Source organism: Rhinopithecus roxellana, chromosome 2, assembly GCF_007565055.1.
Source record: "Rhinopithecus roxellana isolate Shanxi Qingling chromosome 2, ASM756505v1, whole genome shotgun sequence".
Classification (NCBI taxonomy): Eukaryota; Metazoa; Chordata; class Mammalia; order Primates; family Cercopithecidae; genus Rhinopithecus; species Rhinopithecus roxellana.
In genome coordinates this window covers 5534710-5555745 of record NC_044550.1, presented here as the reverse complement: position 1 = coordinate 5555745, position 21036 = coordinate 5534710, and the positions used below count along the sequence as shown (strand labels likewise).

Here is a 21036-nt window from a genome sequence, read left to right as displayed (position 1 = left end):
AGTCAAACGCATATAACGAAGTAATTTGCCATTCTCATTCCTAGAATTTAGGAACTTTATAAAAAGGTGCATATCTTTTTCTGCTTTGATTCTCTTCCCACCCACTTCAGTGTATATCTCAGATCATTTAAGCATCCCTTGATAATAACTACTAAAGTAATCTCTAACATCATCAAGCTCAAAGTCCTTCATCTACCACAGAAATCTTTCATAACCTAGTAGCTTTTACCTTTCAAATTGTAATTTTTATTTATTTTGTCTTCTGAATTTCACACTTATACATGTTATAATATAACTTAGATTAATCTGTCTAATAAAAATCTCAAGCTTACTAAACTCAAAGCTGAGGTATTAATTTCCCTTGTTTGTTAACCTACCAGCTCAGTTAATGATACCATCATCCATTTATTTGTTCAGAAAATAAGCTTATCCTGATTTCTCTCTTTATCTCACCCCTCATATCACACCCAAACAGTTTCTAGTCCTATCAGTTTCACAGCTAGACAGACTGGAAGCTGCCGCTTTTACATCTCAATTTCACCTCTCTAGACTAAGCCATCATCCTGTCTCTCCTGGATTACCACACGGGCTTCCTACCTTCTCACTGCATTTATTCTTGCTCACTGCCTCTGCTGCACTCTCTCCTTCTCACCATATATCTTTCTTTACTTTAAGAGCCAGAGGTAATAAACGCTTCTTAAAAAATTTCCAATGGCTTGTCTTTGTTATTAGAAAAAACTCTTAAGTCTTTACTATGTTTTTCAAAGTTCTATTGTATATCTGGGCCCAACTAACTCTTTACTCTCCTTTCATATGACTGCCTTTTTTGTTCCCTTTCTTTGAGCCACACTGGCCTCCTAGTCATTCCTTAAACACTCCTAGCTGATTCCCGCTGCAGGGCTTTTACATCTGTGGTTTCTTATGCATTGGATACTCTTCCTCCAAATTTTCCATTTGAGATTGTAATAAAATGTTCCTTCCTTTGGACAGTCTTCTGTGTCCCACCCCCACACTGATCTATCTTTATTCTCTGTCCCAGTTATATTTTCTTTCAGGAAAATTTTCCCACATGAAATTATCCCATTTATTTGTTTTCTTATTTGTTGTCTGTGTCTTCCTCTGACTTTCTGGGAAAATGTAAGCTTTAGGAAAGCAATAATCTTGTCAGTCTTGTTCACTGTTTTATCTTTAGATAAATCAAAGAGTTTCAATCATTAAGTAATTGCTCAATAAATATTTACTGCTTGAATGAATAAACATGAATCCTAATCTCTAGTAAACTGCTTGCCTTAGTAGTCATAGTGAGGATACGGTTGTATTTTTTCCCCTTCAAACATTAGTAACAAAAATTCATTGAACACCTACTTTATTATGGAAGATAAAAATGGAAGTATAAGATAGATTTTGGAATTCTTTGTGAGCTAAGAATTTAGAACATATTTGAAATGTCGAGTATGAACACAAGAAATGATTAACAAAAATGTGACATCAGTGGTACAGGGAAGATAAAATATGGAAGTATAATAAAGAGCCGAATTTTCTAGAGAAGCCTTATGGTAAGGCTGGTCATGAGGTGAGGTCCACAGAATGTATTAGATGTGAATAGTCTGGAGAGAAAAGGATAACCCAGGTTTCCAGGAGACAGGCAACATGATGTGCTAAGAGATTCAATTAGGTTTGTGACCACAGAATGGAAAGAATAGGAAAGCAAAAAAGAGACATTTAAAAACAAATTGTTGCCTCAACCTTTTTCTTTTTATCTCTATGCCCTTTCCATGGGCTGTCTTTGGCTTTTACTATTTTAATGGAGAGTTTGCCCAAGTCAATAACCATCGCTCCAGGCTCTCTCTCAAATTCCCACCCTACTTTGTCGTTTCTTTGTCATATTCCCTACATTTCCTTATATGGGTATATCATCCTCTAGTGCCCCAAGTTCAACATACCTAGATAAAAATTAGCACTTTCACTCTCAAACCAGTTTCCTCTTCTGGCTTCTCTTTTGTTAATGACTTCTCGATCCATCTCTCAGCCAGTGAGGCTAAAGATTTCACAATGATTTTGCCCCTCCTTTCCCTTGATTTCTGTGTCATTTGATGCCCAACACTAAGTTAACAATATCTTTTCCTTCCCTTTCATTTCTTTTGCCTTCACTCCAGGTCAGGCCTTTGATTTTTCCTGGGTCATTCATTCATGAATTTTTTCACTCAGCTAATATTTATCAAACAGCTATTATGTATTAGGCTTTCTTCCAGGTGCTTTGGAATACATCTCTGAATAAAACAGACACGAATCTCTACCTTCTTGGAGACATTATAGATACAACATGGCCTCCTATCTGGTACTCTCTCATCTAGTCAATTCCTTTTATTTCATTGCATATATATTTTTTCAAACTGATCAAAAAGCATGCTTCTGATTATGGCTAGGTTTTTCTAAATCCTTCAATGATTCCGCTTGTCCTAAATTGAGTCAGGCTGGTCTGATATTTACAGGCTGTGAGTCCCAGTCTATTTTCTCTTCTACCTTAATGAATGATTTTGGGTCACTTTACTGAATATTTTCTGGTTGAGAAGTAATTTGTTTGGCAAATTTCTACACTTGCTAAAAACATGCAGAAAAGAGGAAATTAATACTAGTAAAATCCATGCTGATTAGCACAAAGAATATAAGAGGCTCCCTAGAAGGGCCATGATGGTTTTTGTAGAGAGTACTACAGGGATTTTGGTTCATTAATGGAAAATACACAGAAAATTGAGAAAAATCATTAGAACAAAAATTTTACTATCAAAATCACTATTTTGGATAAGGATAAAACACTTTACAGAGTAGAAATCTCATGTTTTTTTTAGGTGCCAGCTCCTTTCTGTCATGCCATATCCTATGCTCATGGAACACTGGTAAAAATATCATTAATATGCAAGTTTTAAATATGTTTCTTAGGCCAGTAATATACAAAGGAAAAACATGTTAGATTGTGATCATTTTCATTAGTTACTAACATTTCAAAAATAAAGAGCTTTTATAAAATGACAGAAGCAGAATGGATTATTATGAAAAAAGTAGGTGGGGCAGTTCCAAGATGGCCGAATAGGAACAGCTCCAGTCTACAGCTCCCAGCGTGAGCGACGCAGAAGACAGTGATTTCTGCATTTCCAACTGAGGTACCGGGTTCATCTCACTGGGGCTTGTTGGCCAGTGGGTGTAGGACAGTGCGTGCAGCCCACCGAGCATAAGCCGAAGCAGGATGAGGCATCACCTCACCCAGGAAGTGCAAGGGGTCAGGGAATCCCCTTTCCTAGCCAAAGGAAGCTGTGACAGACGGCACCTGGAAAATCAGGTCGCTTCCACCCTAATGCTGCACTTTTCCAGTGGTCTTAGCAAACGGCACACCAGGAGATTATATCCCACATCTGGCTTGCAGCAACATTTGCTGTTCAGCAATATTCACTGTTTTGCAGCCTCCGCTGCTGATACTCAGGCAAAGAGGGTCTGGAGGGGATCTCCAGCAAACTCCAACAGCTCTGCAGCTAAGGGTCCTGACTGTTAGAAGAAAAACTAACAAACAGAAAGGACATCCACATTAAAACTCCATCTGTACGTCACCATCATCAAAGACCAAAGGTAGGTAAAACCACAAAGATGGGGAGAAAACAGCAGAAAAGCTGAAAATTCTAAAACTCAGACTGCCTCTCCCCCTCCAAAGGAACGCAGCTCCTCACCAGGAATGGAACAAAGCTGGATGGAGAATGACCTTGACAAGTTGAGAGAAGAAGGCTTTGGACAATCAAACTTCTCTGAGCTAAAGGAGAATGTTAGAACCCATTGCAAAGAAGCTAAAAACTTTGAAAAAAGATTAGATGAATGGCTAACTAGAATAACCAGCTCAGAGAAGTCCTTAAATGACCTGGTGGAGCTGAAAACCATGGCAAGAGAACTACGTGACAGATGAACAAGTTTCAGTAGCTGATTTGATCAACTGGAAGAAAGGGCATCAGTGATTGAAGATCAAATGAATGAAATGAAGTGAGAAGAGAAGTTTAGAGAAAAAAAGAGTAAAAAGAAATGAACAAAGCCTACAAGAAACATGGGATTATGTGAAAAGACCAAATTGACATCTGATTGGTGTACCTGAAAGTGACAGGGAAAATGGAACCAAGTTGGAAAACATTCTGCAGGATATTATCCAGGAGAACTTCCCCAACCTAGAAAGGCAGGCCAACATTCAAATTCAGGAAATACAGAGAACGCCACAAAGATACTCCTCAAGAACAGCAACTCCAAGACACATAATTGTAAGATTCACCAAAGATGAAGTGAAGGAAAAAATGTTAAGGGCAGCCACAGAGAAAGGTCAGTTTACCCACAAAGGGAAGCCCATCAGACTAACAGCAGATCTCTTGGCAGAAACTCTACAAGCCAGAAGAGAGTGGGGGCCAACATTCAACATTCTTAAAGAAAAGAATTTTCAACCCAGAATTTCACATCCTGCCAAACTAAGTTTCATAAGTGAAGGAGAAATAAAATCCTTTACAGATAAGCAAATGCTTAGAGATTTTGTCACCACCAGGCCTGCCCTACAAGAGATCCTGAAGGAAGCACGAAACATGGAAAGGAACAACTGGTACCAGCCACTGCAAAAACATGCCAAAATGTAAAGTCCATCGATGCGAGGAAGAAACTGCATCAACTAATGAGCAAAATAAACACCTAACATCATAATGGCAGGATCAAATTCACACATAACAATATTAACCTTAAATGTAAATGGGCTAAATGCTCCAATTAAAAGTCACAGACTGGTGAATTGGATAAAGAGTCAAAACCCATCAGTGTGCTGTATTCAGGAGACCCATCTCACGTGCAGAGACACACATAGGCTCAAAATAAAGGGATGGAGGAAGACCAACCAAGCAAATGGAGAACAAAAAAAGGCAGGGGTTGCAATCCTAGTCTCAGAAAAAACAGACTTTAAACCAACAAAGATCAAAAGAGACAAAGAAGGCCATTACATAATGGTAAAGGGATCAATTCAACAGGAAGAGCTAACTCTCCTAAATAGAACAGAACTGAAGGAGACAGAAACACAAAAAACCCTTCAAAAAAATCAATGAATCCAGGAGCTGGTTTAACAAAATTGATAGACCACTAGCAAGACTAATAAAGATGAAAAGAGAGAAGAATCAAATAGATGCAATAGGCCGGGCGCGGTGGCTCAAGCCTGTAATCCCAGCACTTTGGGAGGCCGAGGCGGGTGGATCACGAGGTCAGGAGATCGAGACCATCCTGGCTAACACAGTGAAACCCCGTCTCTACTAAAAAATACAAAAAACTAGCCGGGCGAGGTGGCGGGCGCCTGTAGTCCCAGCTACTCGGGAGGCTGAGGCAGGAGAATGGCGGGAACCCGGGAGGCGGAGCTTGCAGTGAGCTGAGATCCGGCCACTGCACTCCAGCCTGGGCGACAGAGCGAGACTCCGCCTCAGAAAAAAAAAAAAAAAAAAAAAAAAATAGATGCAATAAAAAATGATAAAGGGGATATCACCACCGATCCCACAGAAATACAAACTATCATCAGAGAATATTATAAACACCTCTATGCAAATAAACTAGAAAATCTAGAAGAAATGGATAAATTCCTGGACACATACACCCTCCCAAGACTAAACCAGGAAGAAGTTGAATCCCTGAATAGACCAATAACACGCTCTGAAATTGAGGCAATAATTAATAGCCTATCAACCAAAAAAAGTCCAGGACCGGACAGATTCACAGCCATATTCTACAAGAGGTACAAGGAGGCGCTGGCACCATTCCTTCTGAAACTATTCCATTCCTTGTACCAAGAGGTACAAGGAAGAGCTGGTACCATTCCTTCTGAAACAGAAAAAGAGGGAGTCCTCCGTAACTCATTTTATGAGGCCAGCATCATCCTGATACGAAAGCGTGGCAGAGACACAACAAAAAGAGAGAATTTTAGACCAATATCCCTGATGAACATCGATGCAAAAATCCTCAATAAAATACTGGCAAACTGAATCCAGCAGCACATCAAAAAGCTATCCATCATGATCAAGTGGGCCTCATCCCTGGGATGCAAGGCTGGTTCAACATACGCAAATCAATAAATGTAATCCAGCATATAAACAGAACCAAAGACAAAAACCACATGATTATCTGAATAGATGCAGAAAAGGCCTTTGACAAAATTCAACAGCCTTTCATGCTAAAAACTCTCGATAAATTAGGTATTGATGGGATGTATCTCAAAACAATAAGAGCTATTTATGAAAAGCCCACAGCCAATATCATACTGAATGGGCAAAAACTGGAAGCATTCCCTTTGAAAACTGGCACAAGACAGGAATGCGCTCTCTCACCACTCCTATTCAACATAGTGTTGGAAGTTCTGGCTAGGGCAGTCAGGCAGGAGAAAGAAATAAAGGGTATTCAATTAGGAAAAAAGGAAGTCAAATTGTCTGTGTTTGCAGATGACATGATTGTACATTTAGAAAACTCCATCATCTCAGCCCAAAATCTCCTTAAGCTGATAAGCAACCTCAGCAAAGTCTCAGGATACAAAATCAATGTGCAAAAATCACAAGCATTCTTATACACCAATAACAGACAACGGAGAGCCAAATCATGAGTGAACTCATATTCACAGTTGATTCAAAGAGAATAAAATACATAGGAATCCAACTTACAAGGGATGTGAAGCACCTCTTCAAGGAGAACTACAAACCACTGCACAATGAAATAAAAGAGGACACAGAAAAATGGAAGAACATACCATGCTCATGGATAGGAAGAATCAATATCATGAAAATGGCCATACTGCCCAAGGTAATTTATAGATTCAATGCCATCCTCATTAATCTACCAATGACTTTCTTCACAGAATTGGAAAAAAACTACTTTAAACATTATATGGAACCAAAAAAGAGCCCTCAGTGCCAAGACAATCCTAAGCCAAAAGAACAAAGCTGGAGGCATCACGTTACCTGACTTCAAACTATACCACAAGGCTACAGTAACCAAAATAGCATGATACTGATACCAAAACAGAGATACAGACCAATGGAACAGAACAGAGTCCTCAGAAATAATACCACACATCTACAACCATCTGATCTTTGACAAACCTGACAAAAACAAGAAATGGTGAAAGGATTCCCTATTTAATAAATAGTGCTGGGAAAACTGGCCTGCCTTATGTAGAAAGCTGAAACTGGATCCTTTCCTTACACTTTATACAAAAATTAATTCAAGATAGGTTAAAGACTTAAATGTTATACCTAAAACCATAAAAACCCTAGAAGGAAACTTAGGCGATACAATTCAGGACATAGGAATGGGCAACCACTTCATGTCTAAAACACGAAAAGCAACGGCAACAAAAGTCAAAATTGACAAATGGGATCTAATTAAACTAAAGAGCTTCTGCACAGCAAAAGAAACTGTCATCAGAGTGTCAACAGGCAAACTACAGAATGGGAGAAAATTTTTGCAACCTACTCATCTGACAAAGGGCTAATATCCAGAATCTAGAAAGAACTCAAACAAATTTACAACAAAAAAACAACCCCATCAAAAAGTGGGTGAAGGATATGAACAGACACTTCTCAAAAGAAGACATTTATGTAGCCAACAGACACATGAAAAAATGCTCATCATCACTCCCATCACAGAAACGCAAATGAAAACCACAATGAGATACCATCTCACACCAGTTAGAATGGCGATCATTAAAAAGTCAGGAAACAACAGGTGCTGGAGAGGATGTGGAGAAATAGGAACACTTTTACACTGTTGGTGGGACTGTAAACTAGTTCAACCATTGTGAAAGACAGTGGTGATTCCTCAAGGATCTAGAACAAGAAATACCATTTGACCCAGCCATCCCATTACTGGGTATATACCCAAAAGATTATAAAACACACTGCTATAAAGACACATGCACACATATGTTTATTGCAGCATTATTCACAATAGCAAAGACTTGGAACCAACCTAAATATCCATCAATGATAGATTGGATTAAGAAAGTGTGGCACATATACACCATGGTATACTAGGCAGCCATAAAAGGATGAGTTCATGTCCTTTGTAGGGACATGGATGAAGCTGGAAACCGTCATTCTCAGTAAACTATCGCAAGGAAAAAAAACCAGACACCGCATGTTCTCACTCATAGGTGGAAATTGAACAATGAGAACACTTGGACACAGGAAGGGGAATGTCACACACTGGGGCCTGCCATGGGGTTGGGGGAGGGGGAGGGATAGCATTAGGAGATATACCTAATGTAAATGACAAGTTAATGGGTGCAGCACGCCAATGTGGCACATGTATACATATGTAACCTGCACGTTGTGCACATGTACTCTAGAACTTAAAGTATAATAAAATAAATAAATAGATAAATAAAAAGAAAAAAGTAAATGAATCCATTGAGGTATATATTTCTCATTTTGAAATTGGTGTTAAAACAGAGAACTAATTTCACAAATACAGAACTCATTAGAGCTATGTTAGACTTATCTGGGCTATACAGAATAATGGCTCTTATTCCATATAAAAAACTCTTATATTTTCATCTTAGCCATAATTCATGTCTAGAAGTATCAGATTCTGTTTCACATTAGTAAACATTTAACATGTAAGTAGACAGTCTGACCAATTATGATGTTAGTTTATTTGAGCTGCTCAAAGAACTATGAAATGAGATAGATAAGAGGCAATTATGATTTCCACCAATTAAAATGTAATGATGAATTAAAACTTCCATGAAAGAAGAATTAAAGTTTTGATTATGTAGTCTTAAGCTAACTTGTAGCAAAGGAAGATGAGAGGAAGGGAAAATACTTCAGTATCCTCCCAGAGCTTTCAATTTTCAATATATTTACTTCTAGTCAGCTGATGTAAGACAGCTTCAATTTCAGATGGATCTCTCCCTCCCTGTAATGGAGGACCGTTTGGTATTGTTATATCATTTAAGTTTCTGAAAATATTCTGCATTTCATTTAAACTAAAATGCGCAAAAGCATTTTAACATGAAGGAAGGCAGCCATGCCGGCAGTCATGAAGACAATTTAGATCCTTATTATCCTTTTCCAGCATTGGTGCATGTTCTTAGACTTGTGGGAATATGAGCCAGGATAGTATAGTCTTTGACAGCATGCGTTCAAAGCCTGGCTTTGTCACTTATTAGTTTTATGATTTTGGACAATTTCAAATCATTTCTGTGATTTAGTTTCCTCTTCTATAAAATAAAGTTAATAATATTTATCTCACAAGCTTATTATGAGAATTAAATTATTTAACATAGTTAGGGCCTTTATAGTGATACTTGGCACCTGCTGAGTTTTCAATGAATGTCGACTACTATTTTAGGCTACAGCAGAGTTTCTTTATAAGTTAGAGAACACATTCCAAAACACTCTATTCATCTTTGTGCTACATTTTCTTGTGTCTATGAAGTAATGACAATTTTTAAACAGATGTTCTAGTTACGTTTATGGCCCTGTTGAATGTATTTCCTAATGAATATTCCTGTCCTTTATGTAATATATTGACAAGACTATGTTTGTGAAAACATATATTTTACTGGTAAATTTTAGGGATAAAAACTGACTTTTTTTAAACAAAAGGAACTGGCAGAACAGGGCAGGGGATGGGACACTGGACTGGGAATCTGGACTAGTGGTCTCCAGGGCATGGTTTTAACCAAGGGTTATACCCTGGGCAGGGCACCCCACTTCCCTTCTTGGTTTCACATTTGAAAAATTAGAGAGTTATCTAAATGCATGCCAAAGGCTCACTCATGGCTCAAAATCTATGATTGTTTCCTCTACCGACATAATTATTATGTAAGCCCACACGTTTATTCCCATGATGTCACTATGCTTACAATATTTTAAGGGTCTATGAAAAAGTAGCATGTTCTTTGATTATTTTTGATGACATCAAATTTTCCTTTTAAAAGTAGACTGAATTTTTCAAACGGTAAAAAGTGTCTTGAGACTATGTTTGTTGAGTAGAATGAGTGTTTTGAATGTTAAAAATGTGATTTAACTATAAGGGAATAAAAGGGTTTTTGAGACAGTGATAATTACTCTGGAGAGAGTGTGTGTGTGTGTGTGTGCATATGTGTGTGTGTGTGTGTGTGTATTTTCAAGTGCAATGCGAATTTGTGGTTTTAAGTTCTGGAATATTTTGTTTAAAAGCCTTCAGTAACATCTAGATCATATCAGTAAAATAACTACGCTTTTTGTAAACCAACAGTGTTTTTAAGAAACAATATTTACTGAGATCTAGAAACAGCACAAATCTTATTTGTAAAATGGCTGATCAGACTTGCTGCTTGAAAAGCAGCTTGGTCCAGCATCATGGGCTTACTATCCAGCTGAAATACTGCCTTGCACCTTGCACTAGTCATTTATCTTCCCTGTAGCTCAGGACTTATCCCAGAAAAGTCGAATAAAGATGCTTGTTCATAAAGGGTACTGTTGTATCTTGAATACAGTGTTCCCCGAATGCCGTATGATGTAGTACAAGAAGAATGGAAACACGTATCACTTAAAAATCTACCCCATGGGGTTGCTGTTTGATGCCTAGGTTTGTGCTTAGCAGTGAGAATGCTATATGCTTCTTGAAAGTAAAGGTTTATAATTGTTTAAAATTTGGCTACAGCTTGGCAAGATTAATAAAACTAATCTCAAATCATATGGAGCCCATAAATATTTTTGAAATATTCACATACTGGAAATATCACTAACTATACTTACTCTGTCATCTATTTAGATTAAACTGTAAAACAGATGTAAATTATTTAGATTCTCCAGTAGAAGTAGCAGTCAGGGTGCTTACTAAAACTCACAGGATATTTGTCATAAAAATAGCTCCACAAGGATTCAGGAAACAGAAAAAGATTGATAGACAAATAAGCTTACTCATTTTTCTTGTTTATTGAAGTTTTTTAAATTAAAAATTCTAAATTTAAAACAGATGTTTTAAAGAGGAGGTTGCTCTGATATAGGAATAGCATATTCCTTTATATGGATTCCAGAGGCTAGTCCTTATCTAAATAGACGTGTATTATGTGAGAAAAGAAAATAATTTCCTTTCACATTTTATAAGATAAAATGTCATTCTTTTAAAGCAAAAATATATGTATAAATATACGTAACAGATATATTATATATACACACATAAATTAAATAAAACGTGTGTGTGTATATATATATATAAAAATTAAAAAAATAACATCTGATGTATTGTGAGAGAGAAGAATACCAATAGGAATATGTGACTGTGATGTGAGCGACAACAGAACAGAAATCTGTAGGCTGTATGGTTCTTAGAAATAATTATCTGTTTACTGGGTAGTGAATGATCATAATTAAAATAAACGCTGCCTTTCTAAAAATGATGAAATAGAGCTGATGCAAACTTGTAATAGATGACCAAGAAGGAGAAGTTAGAGAGCTGGAAGAAGTAGGAGAAACGAGGGGGCTGTTCGTGGCCACTGAAATCTGCACAGCCTTTCTCATTCAGGTTCCCGGATTTTATGCACTTCTTTGATTTTTCACCAAGTTCTCCCTATCCCTTCTCCAAACTTACCTTTTTTCTAATCCTTTTTCATCGTTCTTTTGTAGTATTCTTACTGCTTCCCAGTTGGAATACTACAGCAGCCTTGCAAATGGCCTTCTTCAATGAAAAGTTAACCTAACACCTCAGACTCCTCAAATCTTCCTCTGTACAGATATTTCTCTTCTCAGAGCCCCACAAAGCTGGTGGAGGGTGCTGAGTAAGGACATGAGCTTCAACCTGAGTCCTAGATCTGTTTGTTATTAGCTATGTGAATTTGGCAAGATACTTAAGTCTGAGGCTCAGTTTCCTCAAATTTATGAAATGCAATGCACAGAGATGTGGCAAGCAGTATATGAAACATATCAAGTGTTTAGCGCAGTAGATGCTTTATAACTAGCAGCTGTTGATAGTCTGTCATATTCAATTTTAGTTTCTCTACCTAAATCCCTCGACTAATATTATCTCCAGTCAAGTTGTTCCTTCTCATCATCCTTTCAAACACATGATGACTGTTTCTATTTATGTGAATTTCTCATGTTTTCCTGAGTATTTTACCTGCACCTGTTCTCATATCCAAATTTGATTTATTCTTGAATTCTCCCTGCTCAAGTCTAGTAACCTTTTATAGTCTAGTCTTCACTGATTTCATTTTCCTTAAAAATTTTTCTGCAAGTGTTGTCTATATTACATGGTTTAATGTATACTTTCATATTGCTTAATGTTTACAAATGTGTCTCAGTAACATCACTTCTGCTCTCAGAGCTTGGGGCTAGTTTATATTTTGCATCTCTAAAGGGAAGCCAGTAAACTGTTTAACTTCTGGTTTTATGTACCTTTCTGAGAGATTCTTTTAACCAGCTGAATACAGAGCTTAAGCCATTTGTTTACCAATCCTGGAGGCACTAAGTGGGCAATCAATAGGAGCTGCTTTTTTCCCCTTCCTGAATGGTGAACAGAATGCTTGGAAAGCACCCCATTCCAATTGGGGAATTAAAGGATTAGGATTATGCTTTCAAGTTAAAGGAATGTTTTTTACTTTCCTTGTGGGAATGAAAGCATAAAAATCATTACAGCAGGGAGTTGGAAAGAAGGGTAGGCAGGTGCTGTGTTTGTTTTCTTTTTCTTCTTAGCTTTTTTTTTTCTTAGCTTTTTTATTGGTTGGATGAAAAATTGTAGAAACCAAGAAAGAAAAAATAATTATGATAAAAAGGAAGACGTTAGAAATTATCAAGCAAGCAAAAAGCACAGAGGTTTATTTGGCTATAAATAAATGGGCTGACCTTTAGCCAAAAATTAAGTAGATCTTTTATCATGTATGAAATAATTATTGAATGCTTACTGCATGCTAAACAAGAAAGTAGGCACTAGAGATGTACAAACGCATGCGTGAACTCAAGGAGCTCAGGAGCTTAACAACGGGAGGTAGGACCCAAGAGGTAAAGTGTAAGAAGTATCAAGATAGAGGGAGCTAAAAAGATCTAATATTCTCTTTTTTAATCCAAGTAAAAATACAAAATAAAGCACTAAATATTCTAATAGTTAATAGGAAAATAATTCCAATAGTTATAATATTAAATTAAATATTCTAATAGTTAATAGGAAAAAAGACTACAACTAAGGAGTTTAAAACTAACCAAATAAATGAATAAAAGTAGCTATTTATGGACCAATAATGACAGTATTGGTGAAGGATCAAAGATTGTGATTAATTCTACTCTGTGTGTGTCTGTGTGTGTGCATGTGTAGAGAGAGAGACAGAATCCCTAAGTATTTACTTGAAACACACTTGTTAAAAGCGTATGTCATTTTTGTGAAAAGCAGTATAGCAGAATGGTTAAGAGACCCAATTTTTGGAGCCAGACTCTGGGTTTGAATCTCAGCTCTAATAATCGACAGCTTCGTGAACTTGCACAGGTTACTTTACTTCATTATGTCCCAGTTTCTGGGTCTGTACAATTAGGACAGCAACAGTATTTACCTCACAGGTTATTATGTGTAGGAGCTTAGAGTCTAGCATGTAGTAAGGACAATATAAGAATATAAGCTTGACATTATTCTTACATGCTTTTACAAGAAATATAAGGGAAGATAGAATGTATAGTGACCAGAAAAATGGATATGAAATCAGAAATTTTGAATTTTTTCCACTTTTATTGCTTCTTTTTGTGATTCTAACCCAGTTGTTTATTCCTGTGGACTACTTTCATCCTTGTCAGAAAGAGGATAGCTACTGTTAATTTCATTTCCAAAAATTCTCAAATTCTGTGATTAGTTTGAACCCCTGTTTATATATGTGTCACTATCATGAATCCAAGAAAAATTATTCTCCATACAACTTGGAACATGTAATTGTTTTTGTGCTTTGGGTAGTTCTATATCCCAAGTTTAGGGACTAGAAGCCAATAAGCAAAATGTGACCTCTTTATGGGTGAACTATGAAATTAAACTAATGAATTATTTTTTCCTAATATCCACTTAAGATTTGAGAACAGATATGAGCTCATTCTTTTTGGTTATCTTTTTAGCTTTCTGCATCGTTAAGATTCTGAAGTCAACGCTGGAGTTAATTTTATTTACTGCACAATGAAGGCAACCTGAAAAATTCAGTTTTCTTCATTCTTAAATGCCTTTAATGAGACAACATATGACTAAATTTTTTTAAACTAAGAAGTTACAAGGTGAGTACCACATAAAACATCCGATGACAAATAGTGTCAGGTCGAGAATTCATTGCAAGCCTTACTTACCACACAAACACACACATCTGATGACCAAAAAAAAAAAAAAAAAAAAAAAAAAAAGACTGACTTTAACTTCTGCTGCCAAGTTATCTAGTTTATGTGCAGAAAGGACACAAAAGGAAGCAAAACGCTTCTAAGTATTTCTATGGTTATATAAATTGTAGCGCTTACTGGTTCCTTGAAGTCATTCCAATGTGTGTTCGCTCACATACAATCGTACATGTGAGTGTATCACTATAACCCATATCTCCTAAGCTGAATTCAAAGGTTGTCCAGGTGCAGACTCATCCACTCAGTGTATGTACTTGTAGCATAGCAGTCATGCACTAATAAGCAATGCTATAATGAACAAATGTGCAACACCTCATATGATTGTTCTAAAGTGCCTATGAAATACATAAATATATAAGACATCTGACAGCAGATAATAAATGTAGTTACTGTATCACTATATATTTTTTATTTTACATGCTAATATTTGTTACATATTGAAGTACCTTAATATTTTAGAAGTTGTTATATTTCTATATTTCTTAATATTTTAGAAGTTATAGAAATATAGTCACCTGAAAAGTAATATTGAATTATTAAAATCACCTAGTATACTATATTTTCATTGAAGATAATCACAATAGTAATAAGTGATTTAGTTTAATCAATGGCCCTGGATGCCGATGTATAAAACATATTGACCAGAATGTACTAAAATGGTTAAATTTGATGATCTTCATAGTTTTTGAAATCAGTTAACAAAAAGGGAAGATCTCTTTTACCTTATGGCTATAAAAAAATGGAACAAATGCAAATATTTTCTGAATTTAGCAAGAGGTTTTGGGTGATAAATTAATGTGGTACATGTGTATAAAGAGAGGAGCTGGCACACCACTGATGATTGCGAGGTCCTGCTTCTTTCCTGGCTCTCCCTTTCTCCATTTGTCCACGGAATCAGGATGCAGGATGTCATTATCAAGACACTCCACAGAAAGGAACAATTTAAACTGCCAACATCTATACTGCATATCAAATAAAGAAAAAATAATGCTCAATGCTTAATATTACTTTTTAGTAGTTCACTAGAGTACATTTTCTGAGAATTAAAGTCTCTGATAGGTAAAGCACCACAGGGCTAATAAGAAATGCAACACTTGGTGTAATTTATTAAATATTTCTTTAATTACTATTATGTTCATCCATTATTTTTTACATAAAAGATCCAGAAAATCTCTGGGTGCAGTGGCTCATGCCTGTAATCTCAGCACTTTGGGAGGCTGAGGCGGGCGGATTACCTGATGTCAGGAGTTCAAGACCAGCCTGCCCAACATAGCGAAATCCCATCTCTACTCAAAATACAAAAAATTAGCCTGATGTGGTGGCATGCACGTGTAATCCCAGGTACTTGGGAGGTTGAGGCAGGAGAATCGCTTGAACCCGGGACGGGGAGGTTGCAGTGAGCCGAGATCGTGCCACTGCACCCCAGTCTGGGCGACAAGAGTAAAACAATGTCTCAAAAAAAAAAAAAAAAAAAAAAAAAAAAAAAAATCCAGAAAATCAAGTCCGAAAAACAAGAACATTTTTAGTAATGAAAAAGCCAAGTAACCACAACTAATCAATAATCAATAATCTTTTTCTCAATTATCTGAGTAATGTTAAGGATTCATTAAACAGTTCTGCTGGTCTTTCACCATGAAACCCGGGATCGCTTTTTATTCTATTACGCTTTTCCATCCTCACATCTAAATTAAAAGCAGTGGTGTGTTTCTTCCCTTAGAAGGGTCTCTTCTATTTGTTATTTCTCCTTATTTCCCCTTGCCTGATCAAGGTCAAGTTCCAGGCTTACCTTCTCTGGAGAGTTTTCACTCATTTTCCTTTGCTTAACTATTCTGCATGCTGTTCAATTATTTCAATACCTTAACTACATTACTTAAAATAATATAAATAAACAATACTGATATCATATACATATATATCATAAATATATGATACATATATATCAACACACATTTATAGAAATGTCTGTATTGTTCTTTGTTTCTTGTGCATGGGTTTTGTATCTCCAACTAGATGCCAAGTGCTTTACAGACAGATTCCCTATGGCATAACTGATTTTTGTAGTTTGTTCCTCTGAGAATTTGCTCATCAATAAATGTGTTTTGATTGATTATTATTTAGTATTTTGCTTCTCAGTTAATGCCTATGTATTTCACTTTCAGCTCACTGCAACCTCCACCTCCCAAGCTCAAGTGATTCTCATATCTCAGCCTCCCAAGTAGCTGGGATTATAGGCATGCACCACCACACCTGGATAACTTTCATATTATTAGTAGAGATGGGGTTTCTCCATGTTGGCCAGGCTAGTCTCAAACTCCTGGCCTCAAGTGATCCACCTGCCTTGGCCTCCCCAAGTGCTGGGATTACAGGTGTGAACCACTGCATCCAGCCTATTCATAATCCTTTACTCCTTCCTTCCCTGTATGTGGAGTACATTTACCCACTCCATTAATTTTGGGCTTGGCCATGAGACTTGCTTTGGTTTGTGATCTGTGGGCAGATGGAACATATGCCACATCCAAGCAAGAAGCACAGGAGACACTGCAGGTTTCTGCCAATCTCTTTTGCAAATGCTCTTTGCAATGAGAACTGCATGTGCCTGTTAGGTCGGCTTCTTCAGCCTGGGCCTTGGAATGAGAAGCTTGCACAGAGTAGGCCTGCAGTTGACCCACAGCTTGAAGCAGAGCACAACCAAATTACAGCCTTGTTTCGAGAATGAGAAGTAACTTTTCTAAATCACTTATGCTTTATAGAGTTGTTTGCTACACAGAAAAGCTGACTAATACAGGACCTTAGAATTAATCTAACTTCATTTTACATGTAATGAGAGAGGTTTAGATTTTTATGGTTTGCTAATGGAAGAGTTATGGCATAAATTGTGAACTACTGATTTTTAGTTCTTTTAAAAAAATACACACAAAATGCCTGGCTTTTTTGTTATCCTAAGAATTTGGAGAAATATAACTCAAATTGTTTGAAATTTAGGGCCTTAGTACTATCTGGAACTGCCCTCTTAGATTATCATTAGATTCTACAGAATAGGTAGAAGAAAATCTAGAAAATAAACAAAATGTACTTTCAGTATAAAATAGGATATACTTCTACATGGAAGATATTAATCTGTCTTAGGTCCAGGCTTGTTTGGTAGGAGACAGAATGAAATGCAGTAATCTTTGTGCATTCCTTTCAGGCCCAAGTCTTTCATATGCATTGTTAATCTAAAATATATATTTAAAAGTCTTCCATTGTAAACAACTCCTTTATCATAGAACATTCTTATTTGAAAATGGATATAATGTCTTAATAAGTTATCTCCTTGATTTCCATGACAAAATCTACCGTATACTTTGATGCTAAGCGGGGAACTCCAAAATCTTAACCGTTTCCTTTGCAAAATTCAGGTGGAAACATCCCTGTCATTATGTGCTTCAGTCCATCAGAACTTTAACTTGGTCCTGAAGTTTATGTTATGCTTTTGTATTCTTAGAATGAATTCATTTTCTTAACTCTGTGACATTTGCTACTAAAAATTCAGACTAGATTACTAGTTTACTTCTAATAGAAATAACTAACACATCTACTTTCTTTTCCGTACCAATTTTTTGAAAGTAAAACCAGTTATATGTAGCATTATTTCTCCCACTACTTATGGGAAAAATAATACTTCATGTTTTAGGTAATGAATGTCTTATTGAACAACCACTTATAACTATCTTTTTTGTTGTTGTTGTTTATTGTGTTTCTCCTAACAAAGGAAATAAAATGTAACAAACCAGATCGGGTAACCAACGGATATTCGTTGTCTAAATTTCATCTCTTCCCTTATTTGGTCATACACAAATCTTACCTTTGTGAAAAAACATCTCGGTAAGGACTGCCATGCTGTAATGCAATTCCATATCCCCGATCAGCAACAGTATTTCCAATGGTGTAAAAGGAACAATCTGGGTCATTGATAGCCACATATTCCAATACAGCTGCATCCCATACAAAAGCATAATTTCCATATTTTACCTGTGAAAAAATGAAGAACAAAAGAAGAAATAGAGTTTAAAGTTGGAATTTTAATTTACATAGACAGGACGAAAAACATTACATTGGTATATATTTAATTATGCTAAAAATAATAGAACATACAGTCATCTTTCAATATCTGTCGGGGATTGATTTCAGAACCCCTGTGGATACCAAAATGCAGGGATACTCAAGTCCTTATATAAAATGGCACAGTATTTGCATATAATCTCTACACATCCTCCAGTATACTTAAATCATGTCTAGATTACTTATGATACCTAATACAATGTACATAGAATATAAACAGGTGTTGCACTGTATTGTTAATTTGTATTTTTATTATATTATTACTCTCTATTGTGTTTTAAAAATATTTTCAGTTCATGGGTGGTTGAATCTGCATCTGCAGAACCTGCAGATATGGAGGGCAGAAAGGAAGCCATGTCTTTGAGCTTCTACCATTTCAGTGATTCGTGTGACTGGGACTGTCCCTTTTGGGGACCCTGAAAGTTACGCCTTTGGAGTTATTACAAGAGCTACTGATGCCTTGTGTTACTAGGCTCCTAAGCCAGGTGGGTTTCTGCACTCACTTAACATAGGTATCATCTTGCATGTCATCCCTATTCTAAATGAAAGCTGCAAGGACAACTCACATTGAAGAAAAATGAGCAATGCTGCCCTGCTGATGAGCTACATCTCCTGTCCTATATCCTTTTAAATTAATCTATTATCACATGTGGCCTGTGGATATCTTGCAGCTGAACTTAGAAGAAAACTCCTTGGGGGGGCATTGCAATGAGGAAAATAAAAGGATTCCACAACCTCCTTTATCATCATTTTTGGAACATAACTTTACTCTGGTTCATTTACAATGTCTTTAGTGATTATTTTTTTCCCCTCAGTAATCACTCATACACTAAGTCACAAATTTACCCCCCCCCCAAAAAAGCCCGACCTACTATCCTAAGCATCTCAATAAAGTATATTTTCACTATATTACATGTAAAAATGGACTTAAGGAATTCATAAAATAAATAGAAGTAATAGTTAAACTCCAAGGTTAGTTTGCTTATATTAAAAGAATAATGCAACATTATTAAACAAGGAAAAGAAACACTGGTTTAGTATTAGAAATGTTACTGGGTGACAATATATCTTACAAATGAGGCTTTATAAAATTTTTAAATGATCTTTCAATAGACACAAGAAAGATACTTGGCAAAATTATAAACAGTTATCTACCTATTATCTATCTAGTGGTAAACCAGGAAGAAAGAAAATCCATAATGAGATACAGAATGCTTCAAACAACAGCAAACCTATTTCAAGCTTAAACTCTCATTGCATTACCATTAAAGTAAAGAAAATGATGCTTACTATTAACCTAAAATTAACATTATTGTAACAACTTTATCCTATGCAAAAAAGGATGGAAGCAAAACTATGATTTCAATCTATTAGGAAAAAATTATCATCCAGTAGAGACAAAATTATCATTATTTGATGATATATTTAAGAAACCCACCAGAATCAAGTGAAAAAGTATTTTAAAAATTCAAATTTCAAAAAATAGATTGATCATAAATGGATATATACAAACAATTTGTTTTTCTATTAATATATTAACGAGATGATAGTTTGAATAAAAATATCTATGTACACTAAATATAAATACATAGAGATAAATTTAACAATAAATTAGTAGAAGCTATATGAAGAACACTTTAACACCTGACTGAAGATGGCTTGAACAAGTTTCTGGATAGATATAACATATTCCTAAGAATGAGGATGCATAATTACAAAAGACATTTAAATTTTCCTCAGATTCTCCAATACAAAATGTAATTCTAAATAAAATGCCCAAAGTTTATTTTAGAACCTCTTAAGAGCTTTGCAAATTTAATTAGGAGAAAACAGATAAGAATAGTAAAGAAATTTTGAAAATTAAAAAAATAATAATTATCAGAGACTTAGAATACCAAGTAATGAGACAAGCTATAAAGCTTAAAAATAAAACAGCACAAAATGTATTTCAGAATAGAAAATCAGTGGAACAGAACAAAAGTCTACTGTTTCTAAAAGTACATAAATGTCATATAAAGACTGTATTAGACTGCACAGTATTCCATAGCATATATGTGCCACATTTTCTTTATCCAGTCTATCATCGATGGGCATTTGGGTTGGTTCCAAGTCTTTGCTATTGTGAATAGTGCTGCAATAAACATACATGTGCATGTGTCTTTATAGTAGAATGATTTATAATTCCTTGGGTATATACCCAGTAATGGAATTGCTGGCAGTTCATGTCCTTTGCAGGGACATGGCTGAAGCTGGAAACCATCATTCTCAGCAAACTAACACAGGAACAGAAAACCAAACACCACATATTCTTGCTCATAAGTGAGAACTGAACAATGAGAACACATGGACACAGGGAGGGGAACATCACACACCAGGGCCTGTTGCAGGGTCAGTGGGCTAGGAGAGGGATAGCATTAGGAGAAATACCTAATGTAGGTGACAGGTTGATGGGTGCAGCAAACCGTCATGGCACGTGTATACCTATGTAACAAACCTGCACGTTCTCCACATGTATCCCAGAACTTAAGTATAATAATAATAATAAAAGAATCCT

The 21036-nt window shown here is 36.1% G+C and overlaps 1 protein-coding gene across 2 annotated transcripts in view; it reads right to left on the bottom strand.

The window, feature by feature from the left end:
- The window catches only part of GRID2 (glutamate ionotropic receptor delta type subunit 2), a 1566068-nt gene that overhangs the window by 120216 nt on the left and 1424816 nt on the right, over positions 1 to 21036 (bottom strand). For both annotated transcript variants that reach the window (XM_030916966.1, XM_030916977.1), the window contains one exon: positions 18226 to 18392. In XM_030916966.1, the coding sequence (XP_030772826.1) occupies positions 18226 to 18392 (167 nt within the window). The remainder of the gene's footprint in view (positions 1 to 18225; positions 18393 to 21036) is intronic.